Source organism: Rhamphochromis longiceps, linkage group LG4, assembly GCF_057381845.1.
Source record: "Rhamphochromis longiceps isolate RC_006_pf linkage group LG4, R_longiceps_female_GT1.1, whole genome shotgun sequence".
NCBI classification, from domain to species: Eukaryota; Metazoa; Chordata; class Actinopteri; order Cichliformes; family Cichlidae; genus Rhamphochromis; species Rhamphochromis longiceps.
Genome location: NC_140560.1, coordinates 21741930 through 21769063, shown reverse-complemented (window position 1 = coordinate 21769063; position 27134 = coordinate 21741930). Strand labels below are relative to the sequence as shown.

General features: G+C 42.0%; 3 protein-coding genes across 5 annotated transcripts; 1 reads left to right on the top strand and 2 right to left on the bottom strand.

Moving 5' to 3' along the window:
* Positions 1-284: 284 nt before the first annotated feature.
* rnf151 (ring finger protein 151) lies at positions 285-3411 on the bottom strand. The gene is made up of 4 exons (XM_085403794.1): positions 3091-3411; positions 2416-2585; positions 2228-2324; positions 285-1812 (listed from the first exon to the last, which is right to left on the bottom strand). Exons 1-4 carry the CDS (start codon positions 3169-3171, stop codon positions 1345-1347), a joined length of 816 nt encoding a protein of 271 aa, XP_085259920.1. The 5' UTR covers positions 3172-3411; the 3' UTR covers positions 285-1344.
* A 186-nt stretch (positions 3412-3597) lies between these two features.
* On the top strand, positions 3598-19389 carry tbl3 (transducin beta like 3). Its single transcript, XM_085403765.1, has 23 exons — positions 3598-3761; positions 3881-3932; positions 4214-4309; positions 5810-5857; positions 5975-6116; positions 6308-6392; positions 6966-7136; positions 7216-7291; positions 7392-7488; positions 9362-9576; positions 9931-10072; positions 10803-10861; positions 10966-11072; positions 11197-11329; positions 12428-12667; positions 12812-12882; positions 13987-14143; positions 15517-15575; positions 16400-16503; positions 17319-17390; positions 17506-17664; positions 18131-18224; positions 18624-19389. Exons 1-23 carry the CDS (start codon positions 3730-3732, stop codon positions 18994-18996), a joined length of 2784 nt encoding a protein of 927 aa, XP_085259891.1. The 5' UTR covers positions 3598-3729; the 3' UTR covers positions 18997-19389.
* Positions 19390-20063: 674 nt separating this feature from the next.
* Positions 20064-26343, bottom strand: noxo1a (NADPH oxidase organizer 1a). 3 transcript variants are annotated; one of them, XM_085403775.1, is made up of 10 exons: positions 25801-26343; positions 25677-25710; positions 23261-25569; positions 23078-23158; positions 22915-22987; positions 22628-22811; positions 22223-22413; positions 22043-22150; positions 21798-21915; positions 20064-21273 (listed from the first exon to the last, which is right to left on the bottom strand). In XM_085403775.1, exons 3-10 carry the CDS (start codon positions 23324-23326, stop codon positions 20508-20510), a joined length of 1587 nt encoding a protein of 528 aa, XP_085259901.1. In that variant the 5' UTR covers positions 23327-25569; positions 25677-25710; positions 25801-26343; the 3' UTR covers positions 20064-20507. The 3 variants fall into 3 exon arrangements, with proteins under 3 accessions (XP_085259901.1, XP_085259902.1, XP_085259903.1); XM_085403776.1 differs by lacking the exon at positions 25677-25710 and having other exon boundaries at positions 23261-23500; positions 26016-26343; XM_085403777.1 differs by lacking the exons at positions 23261-25569; positions 25677-25710 and having other exon boundaries at positions 26016-26343.
* Positions 26344-27134: the final 791 nt, after the last annotated feature.

Sequence of the window (27134 nt, the reverse complement as noted above, 5' to 3'; positions counted from 1 at the left end):
TCACAGTGCTTCCAGGCTTCTCCAGGTGAGCCAGAGCTCGGTGCAGGAGGTAGACCTGCACCGGGACTTATGTAGTCAAATTTAGAAATACAAGCCTGGCCTTAGTTCATCTGTGAGATTTCAATGAAATACCTTTATCAGTTGATCTATTTAAATAAGACCAGCACAGGTAATAATAACAATGTAAAAGCTTTATTTACAAAATAGGTTAAACAGGTTACATTGCAACCTGGCAAAAAACAAAACAAAAACACTAATCAGATGCCTACAGTACCATGAAAAGTATTTTCCTTCATTCCTATATTTCTCTCACTCTTTTTTTTCTTTTTTGATATTTGTCACGCTTACATGTTCCGGCTCATCAAACAAATTTTAACATTAATTTCTATATAAACAATAACCTGACCCAGGTTATCGTTTATATGACAATAGGTTATATAAACGATATAACAATAACCATAACCCAAGTACGCTTAGGCTTCATTTCATGAAATAATGGCAAGACATTCAGGATTTTCCGGCAGAGAGCAGACTTCTTGGTTACATCAATTATAGCAAGTCGTCCAGGTCCTGAAGCAGCAAAAGGGTCACAGACCATCATACTAACACCACCGTATTTGACGGTCAGTATGATCTTTTTATGAAATGCTGTGGTAGGCTCACGCCAGATGTATCAGGACACAAACCTTCCAAAAAACTTTTTTCATTGACCTTAGCTGAAGCAAGTGGGGCCTGCAGTTCTTTAGATGTTGTTCTCGGTCCTTTTTATAACCTCTTGAATGAGTCGTCAATCATCTCTTGGAATTCACCACTGTTTTGAGTTTTCTCTGTTTGTCTAAAATGCTTCTCACCGTGGTTCACTGGAGTCCCAAAGCCTCAGACATGGCTTTGTAACCCTTTCCAGACTGATGGATGTTAGTGACTTTGTTTCTGTTCTTGCAGTTTTGTTTGTTTTTTTAGATTAGAGCCTTTATTTGTGTGAATGCTGAAATTGACCTCAGCTTCACAAAAATGTGGTTAATCACAGTGAATTCATAAATTAACAAGAGAAGAATGACTTTTTCATACAGGTCAGGTAGGTTTGGCTTTTTTTTTTTTACCTCAGAAAATGAAATCATCATTTAAAAACTGCATTTTGTATTCACTCAGGTTATCTTTTTCTAATATTAAAAACGTGTTTTTTATTGGAAACAAAATATGCAAAAACTATTAAAATCAGGAAGAGGGCAAATACTTTTTCACAGTACTGCATATACTCAAAAACACACACCTTCAAAGAATTAAACACATACTGAATTTATACACAGCAGTAGCTCAACCAGCACCAGCAACTAACTCCCTTCCTCAGCAGCTGCTGCTGCTACTTGGAGTCCCACTGGAGCTGCCACTACTCTCCCCAAGGTCCTCCTCTTCCACCTCATGCAGATCATCCATCACCTCCAGACTCTCACAGATAAGCCCTATCTGCCTTTTCATGTGGGCCATGGTGCTCTGCATCCTCCTCATCTTCCGCTGTAGGGCGGTGGCAATGGCCCTGTGATTCCTCTGCCTAGCTTCGTACTCCTGCCTCAACTGCTTGTAGCAGTTGTGTTGAGCCTGGGTTCGGTGGGAGAGTATCGTCCCACAACCCATGTGGCAAGGCTGGCGCCAGTGCTCACAGTGGTGCGCATGGGTCTCGAGGTCCCTGCGGAGGAGCTGTACCCTGCAGCCCTGGTAGGGGCAGGGGATTAGCTCATACAAACAGCTCATGCTGTGGCAGTACTGCTCTGAGAGGGGAAAGGTCTCTGCACAGCCGCGGATCTCATTCTTGCACTGTGAGACACACAGAAAAAATCATATAGTTAATAAAAATGACTTGTGTTATAAATGTGCTATAAATCGGTCTGCAGGAATTGAGATAGAAGCTAATCCAAGCCATAGACGACTGAAAACAAAACAATTCTGATGCACAACCTAATCATTTCAGTCATTTATCAAGCAAAAATGTCAGCTTGGAATTATATTTTTTGCTTTCCTCCATCTCAAATAAGTCATCTTGGGCTCAGAGAATTTGTCTTGATGATGTCCTTATTATTAATAACTTAATAAAAACAGTCACAAATAAATATGTCCCATGAAGTGGTTCACACATGAAAATGCCAGGCAGCATCAGGCAAATACAAATGTATCCACTGTGTTCGGGCTCATAGAAAATCATGTAAAAATGTGTTCAAATTCCCTTTCCCACCTTGATCTTGAGGCGTCCAATAGATTTGCTTAGCTTGAACATGACAAAGATCAAGCTTGGGTTCACCGGCTTCCTGCAGCAGGGGCAGGTCTCCTGTCTGCAGAGGACAACTAGGAATGAGTCTCTGACCAAATAAAAAAGCCAGGTAAAACTTTTGTCCAAGGATACTGATAAGATACATTCAGTACCTTTTTAGCCACTGCAAGATGCATTTCTTGCAGAAAATGTGGTGGCACGCAGCTCTTACTGGACATCTGAGGACCCCTTGGCATATGGTGCAGATCAGATCATAGTCAGGAGTGTCCACAAACAGCTCCACATCATAACCCCCGCTCTGTGTTGACACCTCTGGGTCTGCCTAGATGTGGCCACAGTGTGTAGAAAAAACAGTATCTTATATTTCAGATATACCTGAGACTGAAAACCATGCCTCTGTGACTGTCTATAACCTCTCCACAGTGTTCTCAAAATAAAAAAAAAGAGAGACAACAAAACAGAGCTGTTCTGGAAAGCCATATGACTGATCACATGATCACAAGTCTGCTCCCTTTCCAAAAATCTTTTTTTCTAACACACAAAACATTAAACAATGACAAAAAAAGATCTGAAATTGTCCTCAATGGTATTTTTACTTTGTTAAAGTACAACATATAATAAAAATGCCACAATACTCATGTATTAGTATACAATTCAAATACCAAGCAAATAATAGAGTTGATTCTGGCTATATACACAATCTGTTTTTGACCTACTGAGCATCAGTCCATAAATCTGAGATTCTAAATCTAGATTAAAATACAAAAAATCATACAAATAAATAAATATAAAACACACGCCAAAACAAAAAGCTGCCCTCTACTCACCATGGCAAGCTCCTGTTTTATTTTTCTCAGCGTGTTTCCATAACCCGGGGGGCTGGTTTTACTGCATATCGATCCTCTCATATGTCACATAAGTAACACACACCCGCGTTATCAATACAACACGCGTGAACATTCCTGACTAAACAACGAAGGAGGGACCGCGTGTGTGCGCGCGCGCTCGACAGATGAAAACAGTGGGCTAAACTGTAGAATCGAAGCCATAATGGGAGAGCGTCGTTTCCCTGCTGTTCTAGCACCAAACTCATGGTTCACACGGCTGCTATTGTTGTGATACTCAGGAACTACATTATAAATAAATAAATAAATAAATAAATAAATAAATAAACTATAAGCATATAGATCTGATTATTTTCCCTTGCTTTATATAAAGTTTACTGTCAAAATTAAAAGTTTAAAAACCACCAGTTTGGTGTTTGTGCGTTCATTTGTTGACAACAGAAGTCTGACCAATCACCGCGACGTGCGCTCAGATGACGTGCAACGTGTGCGACCCTGCCGTCAACATGCGGGATGGATGGCGGTGTTGACTGTAGCCAACGTGTGACATGAGAAATAAGTAGTATACGCCGCCTGTACTCTCTACATCACTTCTTTTTTGGGCCATTTCTCACGTGCAAGATGGCAAATACCAACCTTCAGTTCAAAACCAAGTGAGTTTTACTTTCTGCACGTGTGAGCTGGAGATCATGTAGCAAGCTAACACGAGCTAGGCTAAGGTGTTATATGAAGTTGTTGAATCCACTGTTGCCGTTTTCTTGTTCCTTTACAGTTATGCTGTTTCCAGCAAGATCGAGCCATTTTACAAAGGGGGGAAAGTGCAGGTGGGTGCTCGGCTTTGATGTGTGTGTGTGTGTGTCTCTGTGTGTGAAGCTTCTATTAATGTCTTTTGTGACACTTTAGACACTTTTGTAACAATGCGCTGGTATAAAGTTGAGCGAATTGCACAAGGTATACAGGAAGTGCAGCAAAATCAAGAAAGTCCTGACTTTGTTTCTTGATAATCATGACAAACAGATGTTTTCAGAGTCTCACACATCTGTTTTAAGTCTGTATGACAATAACCAAGATTACCTTAAATCTGACCTCTCCCCTTTTTTTCCAGATCAGCAAAGATGAGAAATACATCTTTTGCACCTGTGGCTCTCGAGTCAATGTTTTGGAGATCAGCACTGGGAAGATCATTCACTGTGTTGAGCATGTGAGTTCAGCATCTAACATCAGGGGTGGGCAGTTTATTTTTACCAGAGGGCCACATGAGAACCTGTGTCTCTTGTGGAGGGCTGCGCCAAAAAAGTTGAACTGACTTCAGCTTGGCATTTCTTTCATTTTGTATAAACTGCTCCCAGTAAAAGTAGATGTTACAACGGGGCAATAATGATGAGAATTAGGTTAACTAAAAGCACAGACATTTTTTCACTGTTTATTCAACATCCCCAGAGATGGCTGTGAACAAAATGTGCATGTTTGTTCAACATTTAAAAGACTTTAAACTTGCAGCTGTAGTTTAATAACTTCATCTGCATTTGTTGATTTCTTGTTGAGTGATGGAAATCTAGTTCTGTTTTGGACTTGAACAAGTGCATTACAGTCAAGTTCTGTGTCCAAGGTTGAAATGTGAAGAGCAGCAGACAGGTGATCTCAGCAGACAGAACATCATCTGGATTTGTTAAACTTCCATCATTCAGTTTTTGTTCACAGTGTGATTCAGCTCTTTTGCTTTGGGGAAGTTAACTATTTTAGTTATATCTACAACATGGTTAATTTGTAGCTGTGACTTATACAACACCTCCTGGTGTCTGATTCAGTGGGAAAATACCAATTTCAGTCACTCTTTTCCTTCACCTGTCATTGTTCCTGTCACATTTAGATAGCCATCGGTTGTAATGCCTGCCAGTTTGTCCCATGGCAGAAACACCCTATGTGTGCAGTTACCTCCATGAAGAAATCACTCCCTGTCTTAGTGCCTTGCTGCTCTGTAATATACAAAGAAGACTAACCAGGTTGTGTCGCAGACATCCCAGCTCTCGATCAGAGCCAAAGAGATAAAGTCCAAATTGTCTGCTTACCTTTTTAACCGAAAAATTAAGATTTTCCTCAGTGTCCTCAATCCCTCTTGTTACAGTTTACCTCTCCAGGTAAACTGTAACAAGAGGGATCTCAAATGCTTCTTTTTATCTCAGCGCATATTAGCACAGCAGTGCACCAAACACTCTTTCATAAACTCCCAGTCAGAGAATGAGATACTGTGTTTTGGGGGTTTTTTTGTTTTGTTTTTTTTGCGATTTTGTGAGAAACCACAAAGCGGATCCTCATTGCTCCATCCCTGCTGGACGTGTAAAACATCTCATAAACCTTCATAAACATCTGCTCTAGTATGTTTACAGTGAATCTGCATTCTCATGCACATCTAACAATTGAAAAATCTCTAGTTTCATCTTGGAAAGAGATCCAAATTGCTTTGGGGTTACATCATGAAGGGCATCTAGCCCAAATGATCTGCCAAATTAAACAGCACTGCCTGCTGTGATGAGCCTTTGTCTCACAGAAACCTTGGCTACTGCATCTTTACTGTCTTTATATCAACAACCTCATTCTAACTATTGCCATTGGTGATTTATCAGTCTTCTTTCTTTTTGTGAATAAAATGTACTTCCATGTTTCCTGTCTGAATATTTTGTTGTTGTTTTTTCTCCGGTAGGATGATCAAGAGGACATCACGTCATTTGCTCTCAGCTGTGATGATGAGGTACAGAAATGCCTGAGTCACTTCTCATTAGATCAGTCACATTTGTGTTTTCAGTATTTTCAGCTGTCACCCTGTACAACAGGACTCAGTTGGTCTTTGCTTCGTGTCTCTCCACAGATGCTGGTAACAGCCAGCCGGGCGCTGCTGCTTAAGCAGTGGGATTGGAGGCAGGCTAACTGCACTCGGTCCTGGAGGGCTATTCACACTGTTCCCGTAGCTAGTATGACCTTTGACTCCACCTCTACTCTCCTAGCCACAGGTCAGCTACCACATGATTTATTAAAAAGAAAAGCTTCTCCCTGATATCTGCTGTGTGTGTGTGTGTGTGTGTGTGTGTGTGTGTGTGTGTGTGTGTGTGTGTGTGTGTGTGTGTGTGTGTGTGTGTGTGTGTGTGTGTGTGTGTGTGTGTGTACATATATATATATATTGTTTCTATTTATTTACCTGCAGGTGGCTGTGATGGCACAATAAAACTTTGGGATGTGGTGAAGCAGTATTGCACTCATAACCTGAAAGGGTCATCTGGTGTTGTACAGTAAGTCTCAGGCTCTCATCTTAAAATGATGTATATTCGTATATCATACCATTTTTCTGCTGCTTATCTGGGTCTGGGCTGCAGGGGCAGGAAACTAAACAGGTACAAAGGCGCTTCCAAGCCAGCATGTCCTGGGCCTGTCTCAGGGCCTCCTTCTTCCCAGTAGGACATGCCCAGGACATGCTGGAGAGATGACATTTCTCATCTGGATTGGAAATGCCATCCTGATCAGTTGCCCAAACCACCTCAACTGGCTTTTATACTCAGTGCACTCTTTTACACAGCAGATTGGTACAGTGTCTGTGATGGATACTATTGCCGCACCAGTCCATCTGTCAGTCTTCCACTCAGCTCTTCCTTCTCTCATGAACTGGACTCACAATTATTTTAATGTGATAACTTAAAAGAGGCAATGTGGAAGTTTCAAATTGATACCAATGGGTTTATCTACCAGGAGGTTGAGAGGTAGCACTGGTGGCTGCCAGTATTTTTTACAAATGCTCATATGTAGCAGGATTTAACAATAATATGAAGAAACTAGAAACAAAGGAAATATTTTGTGTCTTTGTGCAGTTTGGTCCAGTTCCACCCAAATACCGACCTGCTGCAGCTTTTCTCCTCCTCTTTGGACTGTGGCATCCGGATATGGGACCTGCGCTCCAGCCAGTGTGTGTGTGTCCTGCAGAGCCACTACAGTGCTGTGACATCTCTCAGCTTCAGTCCCGATGGTAACGCCATGGTCAGGTACTGTGATATTTTAAATCAACCTCAGACTCCTTTTTGTTTGTGTAGCGCTGTGTGTTAAAGTCCTGTGCTCTTTCAGTTCTGGCAGAGACAAGATCTGCACAGTTTGGGACCTGAAAACTCGCAAAGCCAAGAGAACTGTTCCAGTCTATGAGGTAAGCTCGTCAATTTAGATTCATTTTAACTTAAATACATTTTGTGCTCTTCATTTGGGGAGAAAACTGGAGCTTTATTTGTGTGTATGTGATCTTACAGGCTGTGGAGGGTGTTGTAATTCTTCCTGGAAGTACAGACTTGGCTGAGATCAGAGTAAAGAGCAAGGACTTGCATTTCATCACAGCTGGAAGCAAAGGTCTGGCTGCTAAATACCGTATTTTCACGACCATAAGGCGCACTGTGCTAAAAGGCGCAGTCTCAGTTATGTGTGCCCTTACTGTATTTAACACACACATAAGGCGCACTGGACCATAGGGCGCATACAAGTACCGTATGCGTATTTAAAAATAAAGCGGGAGCAAACCTGAATTCGGTACCTTACTCACATTTCTATTGCCGGTAATCGTCATCATCAACAACACACAAGCATACAAGTGTGCGTATTTAAAAATAAAGCAGGAGCAAAACAAAGTTTGGTACTCACATTTTTATCATCAATCAAACCCATCGAAGTCCTCATCCTCTGTGTCTGAATTGAACAGCTGCGCTAAATCTCCATCAAACATGCCAGGTTCACTTTCTTCACCGTCAGAGTCACTTTCCGTGCCGTGCGGCTCCTCGGAAATGATGCCGGCTTTTGCGAAAGCTCGAACAACAGTGCCAGCAGACATGTTAGCCCAAGCATCTACAATCCATTGGCAAATTGTGGCGTAACTCGCCCGGCGCTGCCTTCCACTCTTAGTGAAACTGTGGTCTCCACCGGTCATCCATCGCTCCCAGGCCGCTCGCAGCCTTACTTTGAACGGGCGGTTCACACCGATGTCCAGCGGTTGGAGTTCCTTTGTCAGGCCTCCCGGAATGACAGCAAGCTCACAGTTCATTTGCTTCACAAGTTTTTTCACATCGGCTGTGAGATGGGCACGCATAGAGTCACAGATCAACAGCAATGGTGATGCGTGGAAAAAACCACCTGGTCTCCTTACATACACCTCCCTCAGCCACTCTTTCATCATTTCCTCATCCATCCAGCCCTTTTCATTTGCTTTAATGATGATTCCTGCTGGAAACTTCTCTTTAGGCAAAGTCTTTCGCTTAAAAATCACCATAGGCGGCAGTTTCTGTCCATTAGCATGGCAGCCAAGCACAACAGTAAAAGAAGACTTTTCATACCCCGTTGTGCGTATCGCTACCGTGCTGGTCCCCTTCTTCTCCACAGTGTGACTCACCGGGATGTCGAAAGTGAGCGGCACCTCGTCCATGTTTGTGATGTGGCTGGGCTGGATGTTTTTGTCGCCGATGTGTTTGCTGCAGTAGGAGCGGAAGATGGCCAGCTTTTCCTTATAATCCGCTGGAAGTTGCTGCGCTACCGTAGTCCTGGTCCGGATGGAAAAATGGCACCGTTTCATGAAACGAAAGCACCAAGACGGACCTCCTTGGAAATGTTCAATGTTCATCTCTTCAGCTAGTGAAACTGCTTTTAGCCGAATGGTGACCGTCGAAACGCTTCTCCCGCTCGCTCTTTGCTCGATGATCCACCGCTCGAGTCTTTCCTCCAACTCGAGCCACCTCGCCTTATGTCCGCGGAAACTCAGCTGCGTTTTCTTGACCTGCCGGAGCTTGTTTTCCAGCTTCCTCCATTTGCGAACCATCGATTCGTTAATCTTAAATTCTCTCGCCGCTGCTCGATTTCCATGTTCCTCCGCGTAGCTGATGGCCTTCAGTTTAAACTGTGCTTCGTAAGCGTGTCTCTTTGCCATTTTCAGGGTTGTTAAAACAACGATGTTCCACATAATGCACATACCTGTCCTTTTATACAGGTATGTGTGATTGTCCCGGTATATACGATCAACGCCCACACTTCACCCTTTAACGTTCTCATGGTGTTCTCTACTACGTCCTCCTTACAACACATAGGGCGCACCGCGCTATAGGGCGCGCCGCACTTTTTGAAGAAAATCTAAGACTTTTAAGTGCGCCTTATGGTCGTGAAAATACGGTACCTCAAATATTTATATAAATGTCCTTTATCTCCTCTGTGTCACTCATCTTCTCTCCTTTCTTTCTCCTAGGTGTATTAAGGGTGTGGGAGGCCAGCACGGCACGTTGTGTCTACACGCAGACCCTTCCCTCCACCCTCCCCTCTGCCTCTGAGGAGGATGAGAACGACAACCCCCGCAGTCTGACATACCTGTTTCACCTGCCCGCCTCAGCTAGACTGGCCACAGTCACTGCAGAGCACAACATACTGCTGTATCAGCTGCCTGCTCTCACCACACAGCAGCAAGTGGGTACTGGGGTCACGTCTTAGTGGACTGCTTAGGTCCAATACTTACATGACATCACACTACAGCTTCAAACATCTGTTAGTTGTTTCTTTTTCTTACTTTTACATACACATTAAAAATAAATCATTTTTTATGGAATTGTTTGTTTCCCTGGTACACAGAAAGAGAGAAGTAAAAAAAAATCTTACAAAAATAATAAAATATATCATCACCAGCTATGTAATTGTTATTTTAAACATTGGTATCATCTCAGAAGGTTCACTATGTTTCTATTTTTTGCTGTTCTGTGTATCTGCTTATTAGAATTAACGGTCACTCTCTCCTCGGTTGCTCTATTCACCCTCCCGCTTCAGTTTGTGGGCTACAGTGACGAGGTGCTGGACGTGAAGTTTCTGGGAAAAGGTGACAGTCACATCGTGGTGGCCACCAACAGCTGCCAGCTGAAGGTTTTTGAGCTGCTCACCAACAGCTGCCAGATCCTCTATGGACACACAGGTGAGTCGCCAGCAGAGGGCAGTGTGTGTGTATGCTTACATGTGGAAACACCTACAGTATGTGTGTTCATGTACAGCAAACTACAGTCCAGAGACATGCATGTCAGTTTAAATGGGGTTTCTAAATTGGCTGTAGGTTTGATTGTGAGTGTGCAGCTGTCGGTCTCTGTGTTGAGCCTTTGATTGGCTGATGACCTGCTTAGGATGCAGCCTGTGATAGGCTGCAGCAACCACATGGAATTAGAGAAGCACTAAAGCAGGGATGTCAAACTCATTTTACATGATGGGCCACATATAGCCCACAATGAGTGGGCCTGAGTAGTGAAACGGCTCTTTCTCTCAATGTAAATTAAGTTTAACTAAACATTTAATTCCTGAGATATCTTATTATAGGATAAATAATTGTAATTTCAACTGTAGGACTCAGTTATGTTTAACATCTCTGCCATATGCCAACAAGTCATCATAGTTATTTGTAGGGGATGTAACTGCAACAGACTTACAATGTACGTAATGTAGTATAGCACAAAATCTAATAATAAAAAGAAAGTAAAAGTCTAAGGACAGCTGTTTTTAAAGTAAGGTTGGAAGAACAGAAATGAAGTTCCTGCCAAGTTTTTGCGCAAGAATTCAGAGGTGACACAATGTGGTTGTCTCAGCTTTGGGACTTGCTGAGCAGGTTGGTAGATTTTTATCTCTGCTTATTTTTTTTATCTGCTTATCTTTTTCAGATACGGTCCTCACACTGGATGTGTTCAAAAAAGGATCTCTCTTTGCAAGTTGTGCAAAGGTACGGTTAAAAGAAAGAACGAAGAATTATATATTATATGTGACCAAAAGCTGCTATCCCCCCTTTATTAGGTCAGCAGTAACATTTGTATATTGCATCTGTAGGACAGGTCAGTGCGTGTGTGGCATATGGACAGTGACAGTGGTCAGGTGCGATGTGTGGCCCAGGGCTCCGGCCACACCAACGCTGTGGGCTCCATCTCCTGCTCCAGGTAACACTCTGCCTGCAAGCCGTCTAATAAGCTGGTTTTCTTTACACACGTGACAACACAGATACAAATTGAAGGGGGAAATGACTGTATGTGCATCTGCCCTTGTCTTTGTGCTTGTGCCTAGGATGAAGGCATCATTCGTTGCGACTGGTAGTCAGGACTGTACCGTGAAGGTGTGGGATCTACCTGCAGACTGCTCTGCAGAAGGAGGCATCCATCAGCTAACTGCCCGCGCCACAGAGAAAGCACATGATAAGGTACAAGGCAGAACGTTCTGGTCACAGTCCAAGAAGATCTTGTCCATTTTGTCCAGCACATTAAAGTTGCAGGACAGGTTCACGGTCACCGTGTAGCTGCCATCTTGGGAACAGCTTAGGTCTAAATAAATTAAGGAGAGAGTCATAATCAGTGGTCTCTAGGATATAAAAACCACATGTAAAGAATCACCAGTCAAATCTGATTTATAAAAAAATGCTTGAAGGGTTTGCTGACTGCCCAAAATAAAATTTCATTTGTCTGGTTCCCTGAGAAGTACAATTTAACTTTAGTCACTCAACATTTTGACTTGGTCAATTACTGTGACTTATAACAAGCATTCATAGTTGCAGGAAGCCAAGAAAACATGAGTAAAGACTGGCCATCTCTCTGTATTAGACTAATGGGTAAATATGTCTTATTCACCCACTTACCCACTCATCCCTTGAATTCTTTTTGTTTAAAGGCTTCACTGTGGCATCTTCATATTCTGCAAAACACCTGACTCAGGAAGGTTAGAGGAGCCATATGACTGCGAGTCAGTAACTGTTATTTAAATATAATTTAAAACAAGAAGAATTTAGATTATGATGCTTCTTTTTTAAATAACTCCACAGATGTTGTGTATAATAAGACACACAGATGTGTGAGTCAGCCACCAGTTATGTAAACAGCTTTAAGCTAGTTGGCCTCTTCTGATAAGGAAATGCAGAAAAATCTGATCGTGGATCTGATTTCCAGGACGATGCTGGAAAGTAATCTTTCCTGCTACACCTGCCCTCATCTTACTTGGCAGCATAATAGAGCAATTAAAAGTCAGTTAATAGTGTGCTATGCGTATTTCTTTATACCAGGTTAAACCGAAGTAGGATATTGGTTACTCAAGAGTAAGGTGGAACTGCAGGCAGTGTGGCAACAGGAGTGGAGATCATGAATTTCTTTGGAAACTTTATCACATTAGTTGATCCCAATTCAGTTATTACTTCAGTCTTTTAAAAAAAAATACATGTACTCATTCAAACCTTCATTTATAGGAAGCGCATCAGTTTTGTTAAAACGTCTGGTCCTTTTCTCCTCTACCTTCCACGTCATGTCTCCAGGATGTAAACAGTGTTGCCGTATCACCCAATGACAAGCTGCTGGCTTCAGGTTCCCAGGATCGCACAGCCAAGCTGTGGTCCTTGACGGGGGAGGGAACAGTGAGCCTGCTGGGGGTGTTTCGGGGCCACCGTCGTGGCGTCTGGGCCGTTTGCTTCTCTCCTGTGGACCAAGTGCTGGCCACCACCTCTGCAGACGGCACAGCCAAGCTGTGGAGCCTGCAAGACTTCAGCTGCCTCAAGGTGGGACATTTACTGTCCACGTGTCAGAATCACAGCAGTCTTATGGTGTTGCATAAAAGTAATCATGTTCAGACATTAGTGAGGTCTAATTTGTAGCTATATTGCTTCATTGTTTCTCCCCCTGTTCTTACTACTTTTTTAAAGACATTTGAGGGCCACGATGCATCGGTTCTTAAGGTCATCTTTGTGAGCCGAGGCACTCAGCTGCTCACCAGGTAAACGCACCGAACACGAAACCAAATACACGCCCACGCTGCGGATCGATGTGAATGCCCAATCCAGACTTTAAAAATCATGGCTTTGTTTCTCATCTTATTTCAGATATGAATCTGTCGTAGTTTGCAAAGCTTCCTCATTTATAGTAAGACAATGAAACAAACCCTGTAATTTAAAACCAAAGCTGAAAGGTCAAGAGGCTTGTCTGTGTCTCAGTGAGAAATATCTTTCAGAGGTTTGGTGTTTATAGATGGCAGAGATTGAGAAAATTATGGGAACCATTAATTGTATCTTTGTTTCCATCTTTATTGTTCCCTGTTGTTTGCAAGAGTACAAGAAATCAGAATAGAGTACAGGTACACTGACCTAATGAATAATTCAAGCATAAAACGACACCTAACTCATAATTATATCCAATAGATAATAGAGAACCAATATAATACCACGTTTAAAAAAAAAAAAAAAAAAAAAGTGCTTTTGCACCAACAAGTTTATTTCCAAAGTGCTATGAGCTAAAAAAGTTGCTGTGATTTGCAGTGAGTCCTTAAAAAAGTGAGGAAATAAGTGGAGGACAGAAGAATCTATCTACAGCAGGTTTGCAGTATCTGAAAGTCAGGTCGATGAGGGGAGGGAAAAATTCAGCAAATATGGGAGACGGGATCTGTGAGATGCACTGGCCTTTCTGTTGATCCAACTACTGTTCACTGAAGTCTCATCAGAAATGGTCAGTGGAAGGGTAGAGTGTCAAGAAGCTGTTTTTAAGGAAGGGAAACGGGGAGAAAATGACAAAAAAAAAAAATCTAGCTTGTCTCTTAAATCTTGGTCATACTATGTTTCATAAAGGAGGATCACATTGTTTCATAAAGGAGGATCACATATTATAAATACATTGGTGAATGACTTGTAATCAACAAATCATTAGACAGTGGTTTCACAGTCAGACGTATCCTGATCCGTGGTCTGATTGTGGCAACAGCGGATATGCTCATTTCAAGGCTTCAAAGCATGACTGTGGAAACCCAACAAATGACATAATGGTAGCTATGCCAGTTTTTCATGCTGTGTCTGGTTTCCACACAGTAATTAATAATTGTTTTCCATAGTGGCTCCGATGGTTTAGTGAAGCTGTGGACCATCAAGACCAATGAGTGTGTGAAGACACTGGATGCCCACCAGGACAAAGTGTGGGGTCTCCACGCCAGTCGCAAGGATGACAAGATGGTTACTGGCTCAGCAGACTCTAACATCACCGTGTGGTCGGTAAGTAGCATTCGGCTGCTAGCCTCCAGCTGGATAGGGAATAAGAAGGGAAGGTAACTTTGGCCTTAAACACTTAGCAGTCAGTCTTCTAAACAAATACTGACCACCAAAACGAAGAGTTTCACTTGTTTTTCCATTAGTGTTGCTATTTTCTCTATGACTTAACCTAAAAACTGCGTCACAATTATACAATGGATTTCATGGTGTAATCCACAAAGTTAAATAAAGATTGAAATGGACAATGAGAGGAAGTTTTAACTTGAAGAATTGTTTTGGGGTTTTTTAACAGTTAATAATTACTTTCCATGTTCAGCAGGCACTTAACTTCACTCCTTGGTTGTTTTTTTTTAATCACCATTTGCACAAAGTGATCAGTCAGGTAGGGCTGCACGATTTTGCATAAAATGAGAATCACGACGATTTTTTGGCTTAGAATTGAGATCACGATTCTCTCACGATTTTCTTTTCCAATATAAACATTTATTGCACTTATTAACTGCACATCAACTTCGTAACAGTTGAGACTGAACATAAAAACAATAAATAAACATAAAAACAATAAATGTCTCACGTTTTGTTGTTGCTGCAAAACGTTGTACTGCTTGAAATTCCGTCTCCACCGTTGCTCGACGCTGCGTGTATAGAGCAGGTAGTGCAACAATAGAAAAATAGTTGCGGGACGGCACTGTGTAGCGTTTGTCTAGGGTGTTGATCATTTTCCTAAATCCCTCGTTTTGCACAGTGTTGATGGGAGCCATATCTTTGGTCAGGTGATAAGTGATAGCCTCCGTAATTTCTTTGTGCCTGCGGGAGTTCGACGTGTATAGGGAAGCGCTGTATAAGGTTCCCGTTATTGATGTTTGGGTGGTTGACCGGGACGGATTTTCTCCTGTCACTTTCTCGTCATCCCTGACGTGTTCTCCGTTGTTTTTTCCCTGCTAATTTTAGCGTCACACGGCACAGCTTCTGTATCACGTGGTATAAGGCTCCGCCCTTGTCATTTGTTGAGCAGGAAGAGTGAGCGCTTGTTTTCATGCAGATTACGTCCCGGATCAAAATGCGGTACAATCGTCGTCGTCTTTTTTTCTTTTTTTTCTTTTTTATTAAATCGTTGTCATTTGGAAATGAGATCGCACATAAGTATGAATCGAGATCGCGATTTTCTAACGATTAATCGTGCAGCCCTACAGTCAGGTAGCTGTGTTGTTGTGACAGTAGGGAGTTTACCTTCTGAAGTATCCCTTAAGAGGGATTCAGTGCACATCTTATCTAGGTGGTAATGTTTGCTTTTTTAAAATTTATTTTCCCTTTCTGTGTTTTAAAAAAAATGTGTGTTCAGTAGATCTACAGTTTTCTCTGTTGTGCACATCTAGGATGTGACTGAAATAGAGCTGGCAGAGGAGCAGGCGAAACAGGAAGATCAGATACTCAAGTAAGTTGCACACGACAGCAAGAAGAGGGATTTACTATCGTAGAACAGGCACACCTGCACCATCCATCCTCCTCTCCACTCCGTCTGCAGGGGTGGACACACTCTTTGTTTTGCTTTTAGGCGTGTGGAAAGGATCACTCAACATCACTCAGACATGATCTGCTTTTGTTTTTCCATCTGTTTTGACATCCTGCCTGTCAGCAAGTCCCTCAGATGGTTTTTGTGATTTGCTTGGCTGTGGAGGTTCGCAGGTCAAAGCTGTCAGTAAAGTATGAGTGTGGGAGTGCGTGCTTTGCTGTTCTGATAAGCACAAAAAACTTTAGGTTTGCAGTATGTGAAACAATAAAGAATTTATTTCTGTATTAAATGTTAATTTGCACTTTTAAAGAGTGCATTTCAGCTCCATGTTTTTATTCTTGCTAAAGTAGCTTTGCATGATTCCCACAAATTCCGGCCCACAGTTCATCAACTATCTGAAACAATCATTTTTAACTATATTTTCTTTCTTTATTACGTTTTACAGCGTTCCCTATTGATACAGACTGCCCACCCTCATTTCCATTCATATTACTCCAAAGTAATTGACAGAAAAATAAATAAATGACAGGAAAGTTTCTATGTTTCCACCATTAGTGAGTCCACGGTAAATGGATAGTCTGTGCAATGAGCTATAATAACTTTTTCTGTTATGATGGGGAAAAAGAGGCCTACAGGCTGTCAGTAAGTGATCATGATACAAATTCCCTGCAGTATGTACAGGTGTGTGCGTGTGTGTTTGTGTCTCTGCCTACGAACCCACACCTGTATGTTTGTTGTGTCTGAAGGCAGCAAGAGCTGTCCAATCTGCTCCACGGGAAGAAATATCTGAAGGCCTTGGGTCTCGCCATCTCACTGGACCAGCCTCACACCGTGCTCACTGTTATCAAAGGTACCGACTCTGTCACACGGATCTATCACACTTTGGTCTTTAGTGTCTGACTTTGATTAGCTGTGTGCATGTAAAGTCCAAATTAGATGCTCATCTACGCCTGTCCTTTAGCTTTTCACCTGTGGTTACCTGGAATGTTGTTATTTTTCTTCTGTACGGCTGCTTTGTTTTAAACGTTGAGTCACTCGAGCACTGACACATGCAGCTCTGGCAAACAGTGGGTCTGTGAACATATAATAACACACACCTCGTTTCTGCGCTCACTCTCTTTTGTTCAGTGACATGTAGTTAAAACTGCAGTGACATATTGTTAATCTGAAGCTGTAACGTCTCAGTATTTTGGATTTGCTGCACTACTTATTTGTGTTAGTACAAAGCAATTTCATCGAAATGGAAGAAAATGTCCTGTTTTGTAACAGCAATGCTCATTTTTCACACCATGTTTGATTGGCTTCCACAGAAGGAGTTTTTTGGTTTGTTTGGTAGTTTAATCCTTCCACTGTTTATAGTATAATTTGAACACACCAGGATAGTTGGACAAAAATAAAATGGTTCATAGTTGGTGTTTCACAGTTTGCTTTGGAGGTGTCTTCATGTCACTGGCTGCAAGTTTGTTTTTTTGAGAAATCATGACATTCAGATGGCACCAGACAAAACTGTGCCATTGCCAAGAACAGCCGTAAGTGAGACAAACATTGAGCTATCGACACAGCTGAATGGATGGACTCTGGAGAGAGTTTGCTGAGTCCATGTGTCAGACCCTATATGAACAGACTGTCTGCTGACTCTGACTAGTTGTCCCATGTTGCTTCCAGCGATCCGTGAAGGAGAGAATAGCTCCGAGCTGTTGGAAAAGACGCTGCTGAAGCTTCGACAGGATCAAAAAGGTAGCCTGTTAAAAAGAGAATGACTGTGTTTTTACACAATACCAATACCTGTCATTTCAGACAGTGATACAGAAGTTTCCTTATTTCTTTCTTCTGTTTTCTTGGATCCACTCAGAGTCAGTTCTGCGCTATTGTGTGGTGTGGAACACCAACGCCAGGAACTGCCTGAATGCCCAGGCTGTCCTACAGGTGCTCCTCACACACCTGCCCCCCGAAGAGCTGCTGCAGTACCAGGGAGCCCGATCACACCTTGAGGGCCTCATTCCTTACACAGGTTAGGAGGGGGAACGAGTGCTTTGACGAACAGAGACCAAAACTGCATCAGACAAAAAAGAAGAAAAAGCTTTTACTCTGATTATTTACTCAAAGTGGCCACAGATTGATCTAAACTTTAGAAACACTCAGAAACGTACAAATAAGTGTCTCATATACGGAATAGAACACTAGAGTTAAAGGAATGAAAACTGAAAGTGTGACCCTTTCCTTGTAGCGTTCTGTGAAAATTAGGTGTGTGCAATGTTATGTAAAGAGTTCAGACTGCAGGGGTTTGATTGTAGTATGTGGTTAATTAGAGAAACTGGATAGACAATAGAAAAAAGGATGTTTTGGTCTTTATGCCATGTTTATTAAACATGATATACATGAGTACAATCAATTTTCCTACATGGAAAAAATAACTGTTGTAAATTAACAGACTTTTTACTTTCTTTTTTATTTATTTATGGTCATTTTCCCCACAGAGAGACACATGCAGAGGATTGGGCGTCTGCTGCAGGCCTCCATGTTCTTGAACTACATGTGGCAGAAAATGAGAGTGGCCGGAGCGCCGTCCAGGTGAGACTCTGCTCTGAACGCTTTGACAAATCACCGCGCTGAATGTTGACTGAATCCCGGTGTTTCCGAAACAACACTGGCACCTTTCTAATATTGACTCTCGTGCTGCTTGTTTGTGGTTTCAAAGCAAATTGTTATATTAAAGGAAAATTTCACCACAAAATCAGATTTAAGTTTGTGTTTGTTTTGTTTTCCAATCTAATTAGAATGAAGAACCGCTGACATGAATGAGGTGTCAACTTTTAACAGCATATTTGACCGTTTGGCTCTCCAAATGTAGCGCAGGAGCAGCCTTAAACCAAAGCTGGAAACATGCTCTGTGTAATTAGCTATGTGAGGTTATTAAATGAAAATATTTTTAGTTTGTCAGCCTAATTTATGCTGTTATATCTTCTCCAGTACGGGCCAAGATGAAGACATGGATACGACACCTCTGGCACAGGCTCAGCCTTTCTTTGTGATTGACAAGGAGAAAAAGAGCGGCAGCGACGAGAGACGAGACGAAGGCAACGACAGCGACGGTGAACAAGACGAAGATCCAGATTCCTGTGTTGAAGATGAAGAGGAGCTCGAGGATGTCAGTGCCACCAACAAAGCCTCCACCGACAACGGGCGAGTGGAAAACGGAGCAAGCCACAAAACTAACGGCAAGCACCACTCTGAGAGCGAGGAGAGCTCTGAAGAGGAAGACCAGGAGGAGGAAACGACAGTTAAAAAGACAAAAGGTCTCCCGGTTTCTTCGGCTCAACAGTGCCAGACTTTTGCCAGCTGACAGGAATCAGTTTGGAAACAATAGGTTTTCTTATCTCAGATTATTGGCAGCTGGAGACAGTTCAGATGTGAAATGATAACATTTGTTAGGACGGCTTCTCTACAGACTTTAAGTCATGTGCCAAAGCATCAGCTCCTCCATGCAGATTTTAATGACCCTGACTTCTTCAGACAAAAAAGAGGAAAAGGGGACGCGCAGGAGGAGGAAACCTGGACCATCTTCACACTCACCACATGCCATTGTGTTGTTCTGCAGTAGTGCAATGTCCTGATCTACCAGCTCAACTAAATGAACACACTTTTATGTAACCCAGACAGCAGTTTCCTCATATAACCGTGGAGTATTTTGTCTTCTCTGAAAATGTTAATAAAATAAACAATGTTTGATTTAAAAGGAGTCACATTTTTATTAAAATAAAATAGCTACAAAGGGAGTAAATTAAATTTGAACCCATGGCATTCACTTGATGCACAGGCGTAGAAAAAAGTGTGTCAGTTCACCCATTGACACACATTCATACAAATGTGTGTCAATAGGTGAATGAGGCATGTTTTATAAAGTGCCTAAAATGCACAAGAACCAGACCATCTGCTATGTGAGTGAGCGCCAGCACGAGTTGTGGTTTCCTGGCAGGCTTTAGATAAGGACTGCAGTTCTTGAGGATTCATGCTCAGCATGGAAAACGGCTGAAAAATGTCCTTTAGTTTAGATACAGCTTTATCTTCCTGGTTCATCCAGGTTTTTGCAGCACAGGCCCCTGAAAGTGTAAAACAAGCTGAAGGTATGAAAGCAAAAGCAGGATGTCTAAAGGTGTATTATTAGTTCCATTATGGGAAATGTCAGTATTGAATAAACCAGCTCAACTAGAGTTTTAACCCTAGTTGACTCTTGGAATCAAGAAGTAAACCTATCATGCTTTTAAATGACAGGTGAAGCCGGCGCTCTTGGAGGAAACCCAAGCAAGGGCGAGATTGTCCTCTAAGCCTCTGATTTTATGACATTCAAAACCGAACTGCAACATTTTCCTTCTAACTTCATGTGTTTGAAACAAGGTTTAGATGTGAAACATGCCAAAACAAACAGGTTGAGTTCCCCAAAATGCTTTTATTTGCTCTCAGCTACTCAGTAACACGAGTGCACCCAGATCAGATAATGAAGTGTGTGTTTGTTGACTATCCGCATGCGCAGGCGGCGGGATAGGCTGCGAAGGTTTTTCAACAGGAATTTAAACAACTTCCACACACTGGTATGCAGACAAACATTTACTTTTCCTGCAGTCAAAATGAGCAGAAGAGCCATCGTTTGTGGAATCTACACAGACTATATGCATATAAGGCACAACACAAGGCTTCCAGTATGGAAAATAAAACGAGGCATGTTAAATGATCGATTGGTCAAAGTGGTGATGATACAGGAGCCATCACATATTCATCTAATCATCTAAAACAAAAGAACAGTTGTTCTTCTGTACTTTTATCACTTCAACAGTGACAAAAATAAAGCTTTACTTTTCAAACAGGAACTTTATCGGCTGATGATCTCAGCTTGGGTGACAGAGCACCTTTTGCTGCATTCTTGCGGGTGACAGAAGTACACCGGGAGAGGATCTCCTGGGCGCTCGGTCTGGGTGGCACCTTAGGTATTTTGGGTAATTTGTAGAGCGTGGGATCAGAGACACTCGAGATCAGCCTCCCCCCTGGGCCGCTCGTTGGGCTGAGGGTGTTGCTCGTCCCCGGTGGAGGCGTGCGGCTGAGACGCAGCCATTCATCATTGGCAGTGGGGCTCAGGTTCAGGGACGAGTTAAAGCTGGAGTCGTCACTGAAGCTGAAGTCGGTGCTGTCTCTCATAAAGCTATCCTCACTATCCTCCGTCTGACTCCTGGAGAGGACGCGTTCTTCGTCCTCTCCATCCATCTTCACCGTGATCACGGGCGGAGGAGGGTGAGAGGGAGAGGTGGGTGAAGTGGAGATATCGGTAGCAGCACTGGTACTGTTTGCAGCAGGCTGTGCATGAGGTTGTTCAGACAAAACCTCAAGAGACACAGACCTCTGCCTACTCTCCGGCAGGATCAGGAGAGGTGACGAAGACCTTACGGGGGGATGTTGCAGCAGGCTTCCTTGGGAGAGGCTCAGTTGGGAGTGCTGTTCCAGATTCGAGGATGGAACGAGAAGGGAAGTGTGGCGGCGCTGATCCAGGTGATGGGAAGTGTTATGAATATGAGGGTAGCGGTGGGGCTGCAGTATCATGGTGGGAATGTAACCCATTTTCCCACTGGATCTGTTAGATGACAAGAATGAAGAAATCAAAGTAATTTAAAATTGGAAATCATGCATCGTTCTTTTATTTCCACATACATGGCTACATAACAAGTGTCAGGCCTTTTGTGAAACTTTAAGCCATGACAACCGATGTTATGAAAGAAATCCAGTTAAATCAGGCTGTGCTATGGTACAAAATTCTTCTATTTATTCTTTTTTAAATTCGGAAGAGATTTAAATTTCTTTTTCAAAGGAAATTACCATGAAAACATAATCGGTCATTAACTGTCTGTGCTTAAAATAGATTATTCATCTCATTTGAGTTGCCTCTGCTGATTGGTTGACAGGGCAGTGACACTCACTGAGCCTGTCTTTTCTTTTATCAGCTGTTCATCGTTGCGTACTAATGTTCATGCGACCCAACCTGTGTTTCTGGCTTTTTGGCAGTCACAGAGAAAGATCTGGGTGGCTGCAACTCTCATGGCTTGCAAGAATCTGTAACAAAATAACTTGAAATAAAAGTTTCAGCCCAGGCTAGAATACCTGACGAGCCACCAGCCATTTTCAGACTTCTGCAGGACTTCCACCACAGCACCTATGGTTACGGTCACCTCGTCAGTTTTGGTGGCCTTGTAGCTCTTGACTGCAGTGTAGAGTGCTCCTGGAGAGAGAATGAAGGATTAGACATAATGCTTTGCAATATGAATGATATTCACTGAATAAGGAAATACATAATGAGAGTGCAATGTCGTGAGAAAGGGTACAAGAAAAACTGTAGCTATGTGTACCTTTTTCAGGAATCTCCTCATGATCTTCATTATCATCATTTGTCCTCTCCAGATAGGGTGCAGGAAACCAGGCCATCCGCCTGTCTTCAGTCTCCACCAGCCACCATCCTGAATCACCAGAAACATGCATTTTACTGCTCACATTGAGTTATCCGTGTTAACTGAAAGCTGTCGGCTCACCTCCTTTGTCTTTGATGACCACATCGAGTTTGTCACCCTTGGCTACTTTCAAAGGTTTGTTCTTGGAGTCTTTGGTGTCATACGGGGCGACACACGTGTATGCTTCTGTGATAAACGGCTGGGTCACTTCACCGGCGTTTGCGTGAAGTCCTTCGCTTCTGAGTTCATCCTCCGGGGGCATGATGATGATGCTGAGGAGGAAGAGCAACACAGACGTGCACAATGTCAGAGTCATGCATTCATCTTGCATTATACATATTTATTTATGTACTCGTGCACTCAGAAGATTGAACCTGCAGATACAAGATTTTGCAAATGTTACGGTCCCTAAATTAGATCTGTGTGGGTAACTTTAACTAAAAGCTATTATAAAACATTTATTGTGTAATAAATGTTTAGCCGTACCCGTTTTTGGCAAAGTCCGGCTGCAGGTCCTGGTCTTTAGGGTTCAAGAACTGGATGAGCTCTGCAGACTGAGTCACTCGCTGGTCACAGGACAGGACTGCATTGCAATATTTCTGCAAATATTTCAGGCGCACCAGTGACTTGGTTGGGGCTTTCCCTCGACTTTTTTGCTTCACCCTCCCCTCTGAAATCCCAGAGAACGATTTTAGTTACAATCCCATCGGTCTGTAAGTGAACCATGCGATTCTTGTAAAGCAGCAAGTGTGGTCTACATGACCCGAACATACCTCGAAATCTGGGGACAATTCTGTCAGATTTTCTCAGCTTGTTTGCAGGTGGGAATGCTTTCTTCAGTTGTTTCTGTGAGAAATAATTTGAGTAACAAAACAAAAGTTACCTGGATATGTGCAACTTGGAAAAAACAAAAGAAAGAAGGTGTTTTATACTCACGTGCATATTCATGAATTCTCGAAAACGTCTGTAAATCACAACACTGCTCTCGTCGGACCAAAGCACAGAAGTCTTGTAAAACTGGAAAAGAAAAGGCAGCTTTTCTCAGGAGAGGCACGCATTTTATTTAATAAAAATACCCACACATAGAACCAGGAAAGTGAAAAATCCTTTGCTGCTTACTTTGGTCTTTTCCTTCTGCAGTACTCCAACTAGATGGATGCTTATGGGATACTGCTTAGCCTCCATAATGACAGCACAGATGGGTGCTTGGGAGCTGCAGTCAAACTAGCTCAGCCTTTTCCAGGTATGTGACTGAAGCAGTGAGGCTCTGCAGGTGAATTTATGCTTCCTCCACCGGAGCAGGTGTGGCTCTGGTTTACGTAGGCAACCAGAGGGGGAAAATCTGCAGTTGTGTACATGCTGGAAATTCTTGCAAATTAGCTTTGGTGCATATCACACAAAATATATTTTCACAAAAAAGTTGAATTTATATTGATATTTATATAAAACTGCAGTTTTTGTTTTTTTTAGTGTTCATTTTTGAAAAAAGAACAGAATTTACTCCTGATTTTCTCTCTCTTTCTTTCTTTGTCACACACACACACACACACACACACACACACACACACACACACACACACACACACACACACACACACACACACACACACACACACACACACATTCATTTCCTGGAGACTTTGTCTAATCCAAATGTAAAGCTTAATGTTAATTTTGTTTGATAATATGTTGTGTGATGTTTCGTTCTGTGTAGCACTTTTTTTTTACAAGAAGAAAAAAAAGTAGAATAAATTAAACACAGAAATGATCAAAAATATTTTTTATATATTAGAGGATCAATTTGCATGATCATGAAGATAATGAAGTAGCACAAATGACACATGTGGTGTAATGAAAAGAACAACTAGTGTTTGTAATGGTAGCGTTGCTAGTTTATTTTATTAATTTACAAAAATACCTGACAATATAGAGCACCACTTCTTTTAAATCCATACAGCTTTGATTCTGATATATAAATATGGATTTATTATGCACGCCTATGAAAGTGTTTTTTTTTTTGTGTGAGTAATTATTGGATTTCCTGCTGTTGGTCTAAAACCAAAGACCATAAAGTATTGCTGCAAACAACTACTCATAACTAATTTCTTAAGAAAGAAACCACCATTGTTAAAGCCAGATGAGGAAGTTAGTGGGGGGGAAATGGCATCTCTTTCCTTCTGTGGGCCGTAAATATTTCTTCCTGTCTTCTGAGGAATTTTGATCTGTGGCACGTAGGCCAACGTGGTGACAATTTTTGTTTTCTTTCTAGACTTTTATGTTCTTTGACTGTCATCAGCAGCCTGCGGATAACCCCCAAAGCAAAAATATTCATTTAGTCTCTGCCCATTTCATTCGGTTAAATGTTGTTTAAAAAAAATTAAATAAAATAAAAGCTGAAGCAGCTCAACATAGATATATTTTATTTTCTCTTAGCATTTAACACTAAAGGAAGATCAAACCAGTGAAATGTTTAACAATGCAAAACTCTTTTATTTGACCAAGTCTTGATAAATAGCTTTCTCATGGTCACTGTGATACAGAGTTAGCATTAGTGACTACTTCCTCATTCAGTTCAGGCTGAAACAGAGGTGAGACTCAAACAATGGCTAACTTTGACTTTTCAGCACTTCCAGCATGTTAGAGGGACTACAAAGTGGGACTATTGCCCAAACAGCTAAACAACAGTATTGATATCGGCTGAGATGGGGCCTGTTCTTCGTACCGCGCTAAGTGAGTTAGCTGGATGAGATTGTTGACGATTTCGCGTGATCCTGGATCGTTCGGTTCCCCGAAGCCCATCCGGGACTTGCTGTCATAGCAACAGAGCCGTAAGCGTAAACCTGCTGGGGAGCAGGTTTACTTTATGTAAACAGGATTAGATCGCGGCCACGCAGGTATGCCCGCGTCATTCATACGAAAGCAACAGCGATATTCCACCACTGTTTCACCATAAATAAATAACATCAATGTAACTAAAGACAATGCAGCACCTGATCCATTTATTGATGTCACACAGATACATACAGGTCATTTCCTAAAAAAGGGAAATGAACTATTAACATTCTATTACATGTATGTGATTATTACAGATGTAATTCATATTTCAGAGTAGTAATTGTAAATTACTTCGTGTAATCAAGATGAGAGACCACGGCTATAAAAGCGAAGGTGGATTTGGGAAGCCTGTCGCAGCCATGTCCTGTCCGTATACGCGAGCCACCCATTGCGGAAGGTGCAAGATTGATAAGGAGAGTCCTCAGAATTCAGCGTATATTGCAGGATAGACAGGATCCTTTAGCTCAGCGCGACAGTGTGCTCATAGAGAGATATCGATTTTCCCGTGAGGGTATTATTCACTTAACCAACTTGTTGACGAGGGGGTGCAGGACCACCACCTGTCTTTTTTTGCTCTGCCCTTTTCTTGGTTGCTGTTATAAACAAACAGATTATTTCAGGGTCTCTTTCCAAGAGACTAAAAGCAATATAAGTGATAAATATTACCATTCTGTAGAACATTCTTATATTTCACTTTTACCTGTTCCCATGTTCTAGTGGGTCCTGTCGTGGCTCTAATGTGAAAGAGGATAAAATATAACATATTATAATATAATGTAATATAATATTGGATAATATAGTGTAATATAATAAATCTACCCTACCGCCTACTGGTGTTGGCCAGAGGGGCCGATGGCGCGATATGGCAGCCTGGCTTCTGTCAGTCTGCCCCAGGGCAGCTGTGGCTACAACTGTAGCTGCCTCCACCAGTGTGTGAATGTGAGAGTGACTGAATAGTGGCATTGTAAAGCGCTTTGGGTGCCTTGGAAAGCGCTATATAAATCCACTCCATTATTATTGTTATTATTAAATTACTTACGAGTTTAATTTGTCAGCAACTTCCTGCCAGCCCTCGCTCCTTGCTTTTGCAGCCTTTGCAGTGTTCCCTTGCGTTCTGATTAAACTCTGAAACTCCTGAAATCCCTCACTCAAGAGTTCTTGCTCTGCTGCCGAAAAATACCGAGCCGAGCGCGCTCCGTCGACATTTTCGCCGACCAATCAGAGGGTTGCCGATCAATGTTTCTACTATCGATGCGTAGCCCCTTTTACGACACCCAGTGATGTCACATTACTGCGTCCAGCTGTACTAATCGTCAACAGCAGGTGTGTTCGGGGAACCGGATTAGCGCGCTCACGGTTAGCGCGATGGTTTGGTCTTGGATGTGTCATTTGATCTTGGATGTAGTAAGCGACGTACGAAGAACAGGCCCCTGGTCACAAGAGAAAAGCAGTTTGGTTTGTGTGGTCAGCTACTGCTAGCTGCTGTTACATGTGATTCAGAATGTACCAAGTAATTGCTGTTATTATAAAACACTCTTTAAAGAGCAGCCAACCATACAAACATGTATCAAAGTTATTTATTTCTCCTCACAGCAGAGTTAGAATACACCATCTTTCATAAAACTTAATTACAGACTCCAAAATAAACATTTCTTCTACATTGCACATTTTACAGTTTTTTGTTAATCATGTAACAAGAGTCATTAGGATAGTAATATCTGCGATCTCCTCGCTTGAGTTAAAAGACTGTAGTGTGAATAGCATTCGCACATCAACTTATACCCGAGGTCTGACCTTTAGCTTAGCCAGATAACACACAGTTTCTCTCATATTATTAAATGTTCATGATTTCAAATAAAGCAACATTAAACTAGTCACCCATCTTAAAAACAACAGGAGCTTTACAGTTAAAATTGTAAGGCAGCAGGTTTTTCCTAAAGCATCAAAGGTGGTTTTATTCTTTTTCCATCAAGCTTTCACAACCACACACAGGTGCTTTTAAACATTACAGCAACACATTATTTGATTCTCCAATTTGTTACACTGCAGTCAGAGCTCTGCGTTCATTTTCTTGTGTTCAATCTGAAGTTTTCCAAACTCTTCCCAGAAATATTTTACTTGGCACAAACCCCCCAAAAAACTTTCAATCTCAACTAGA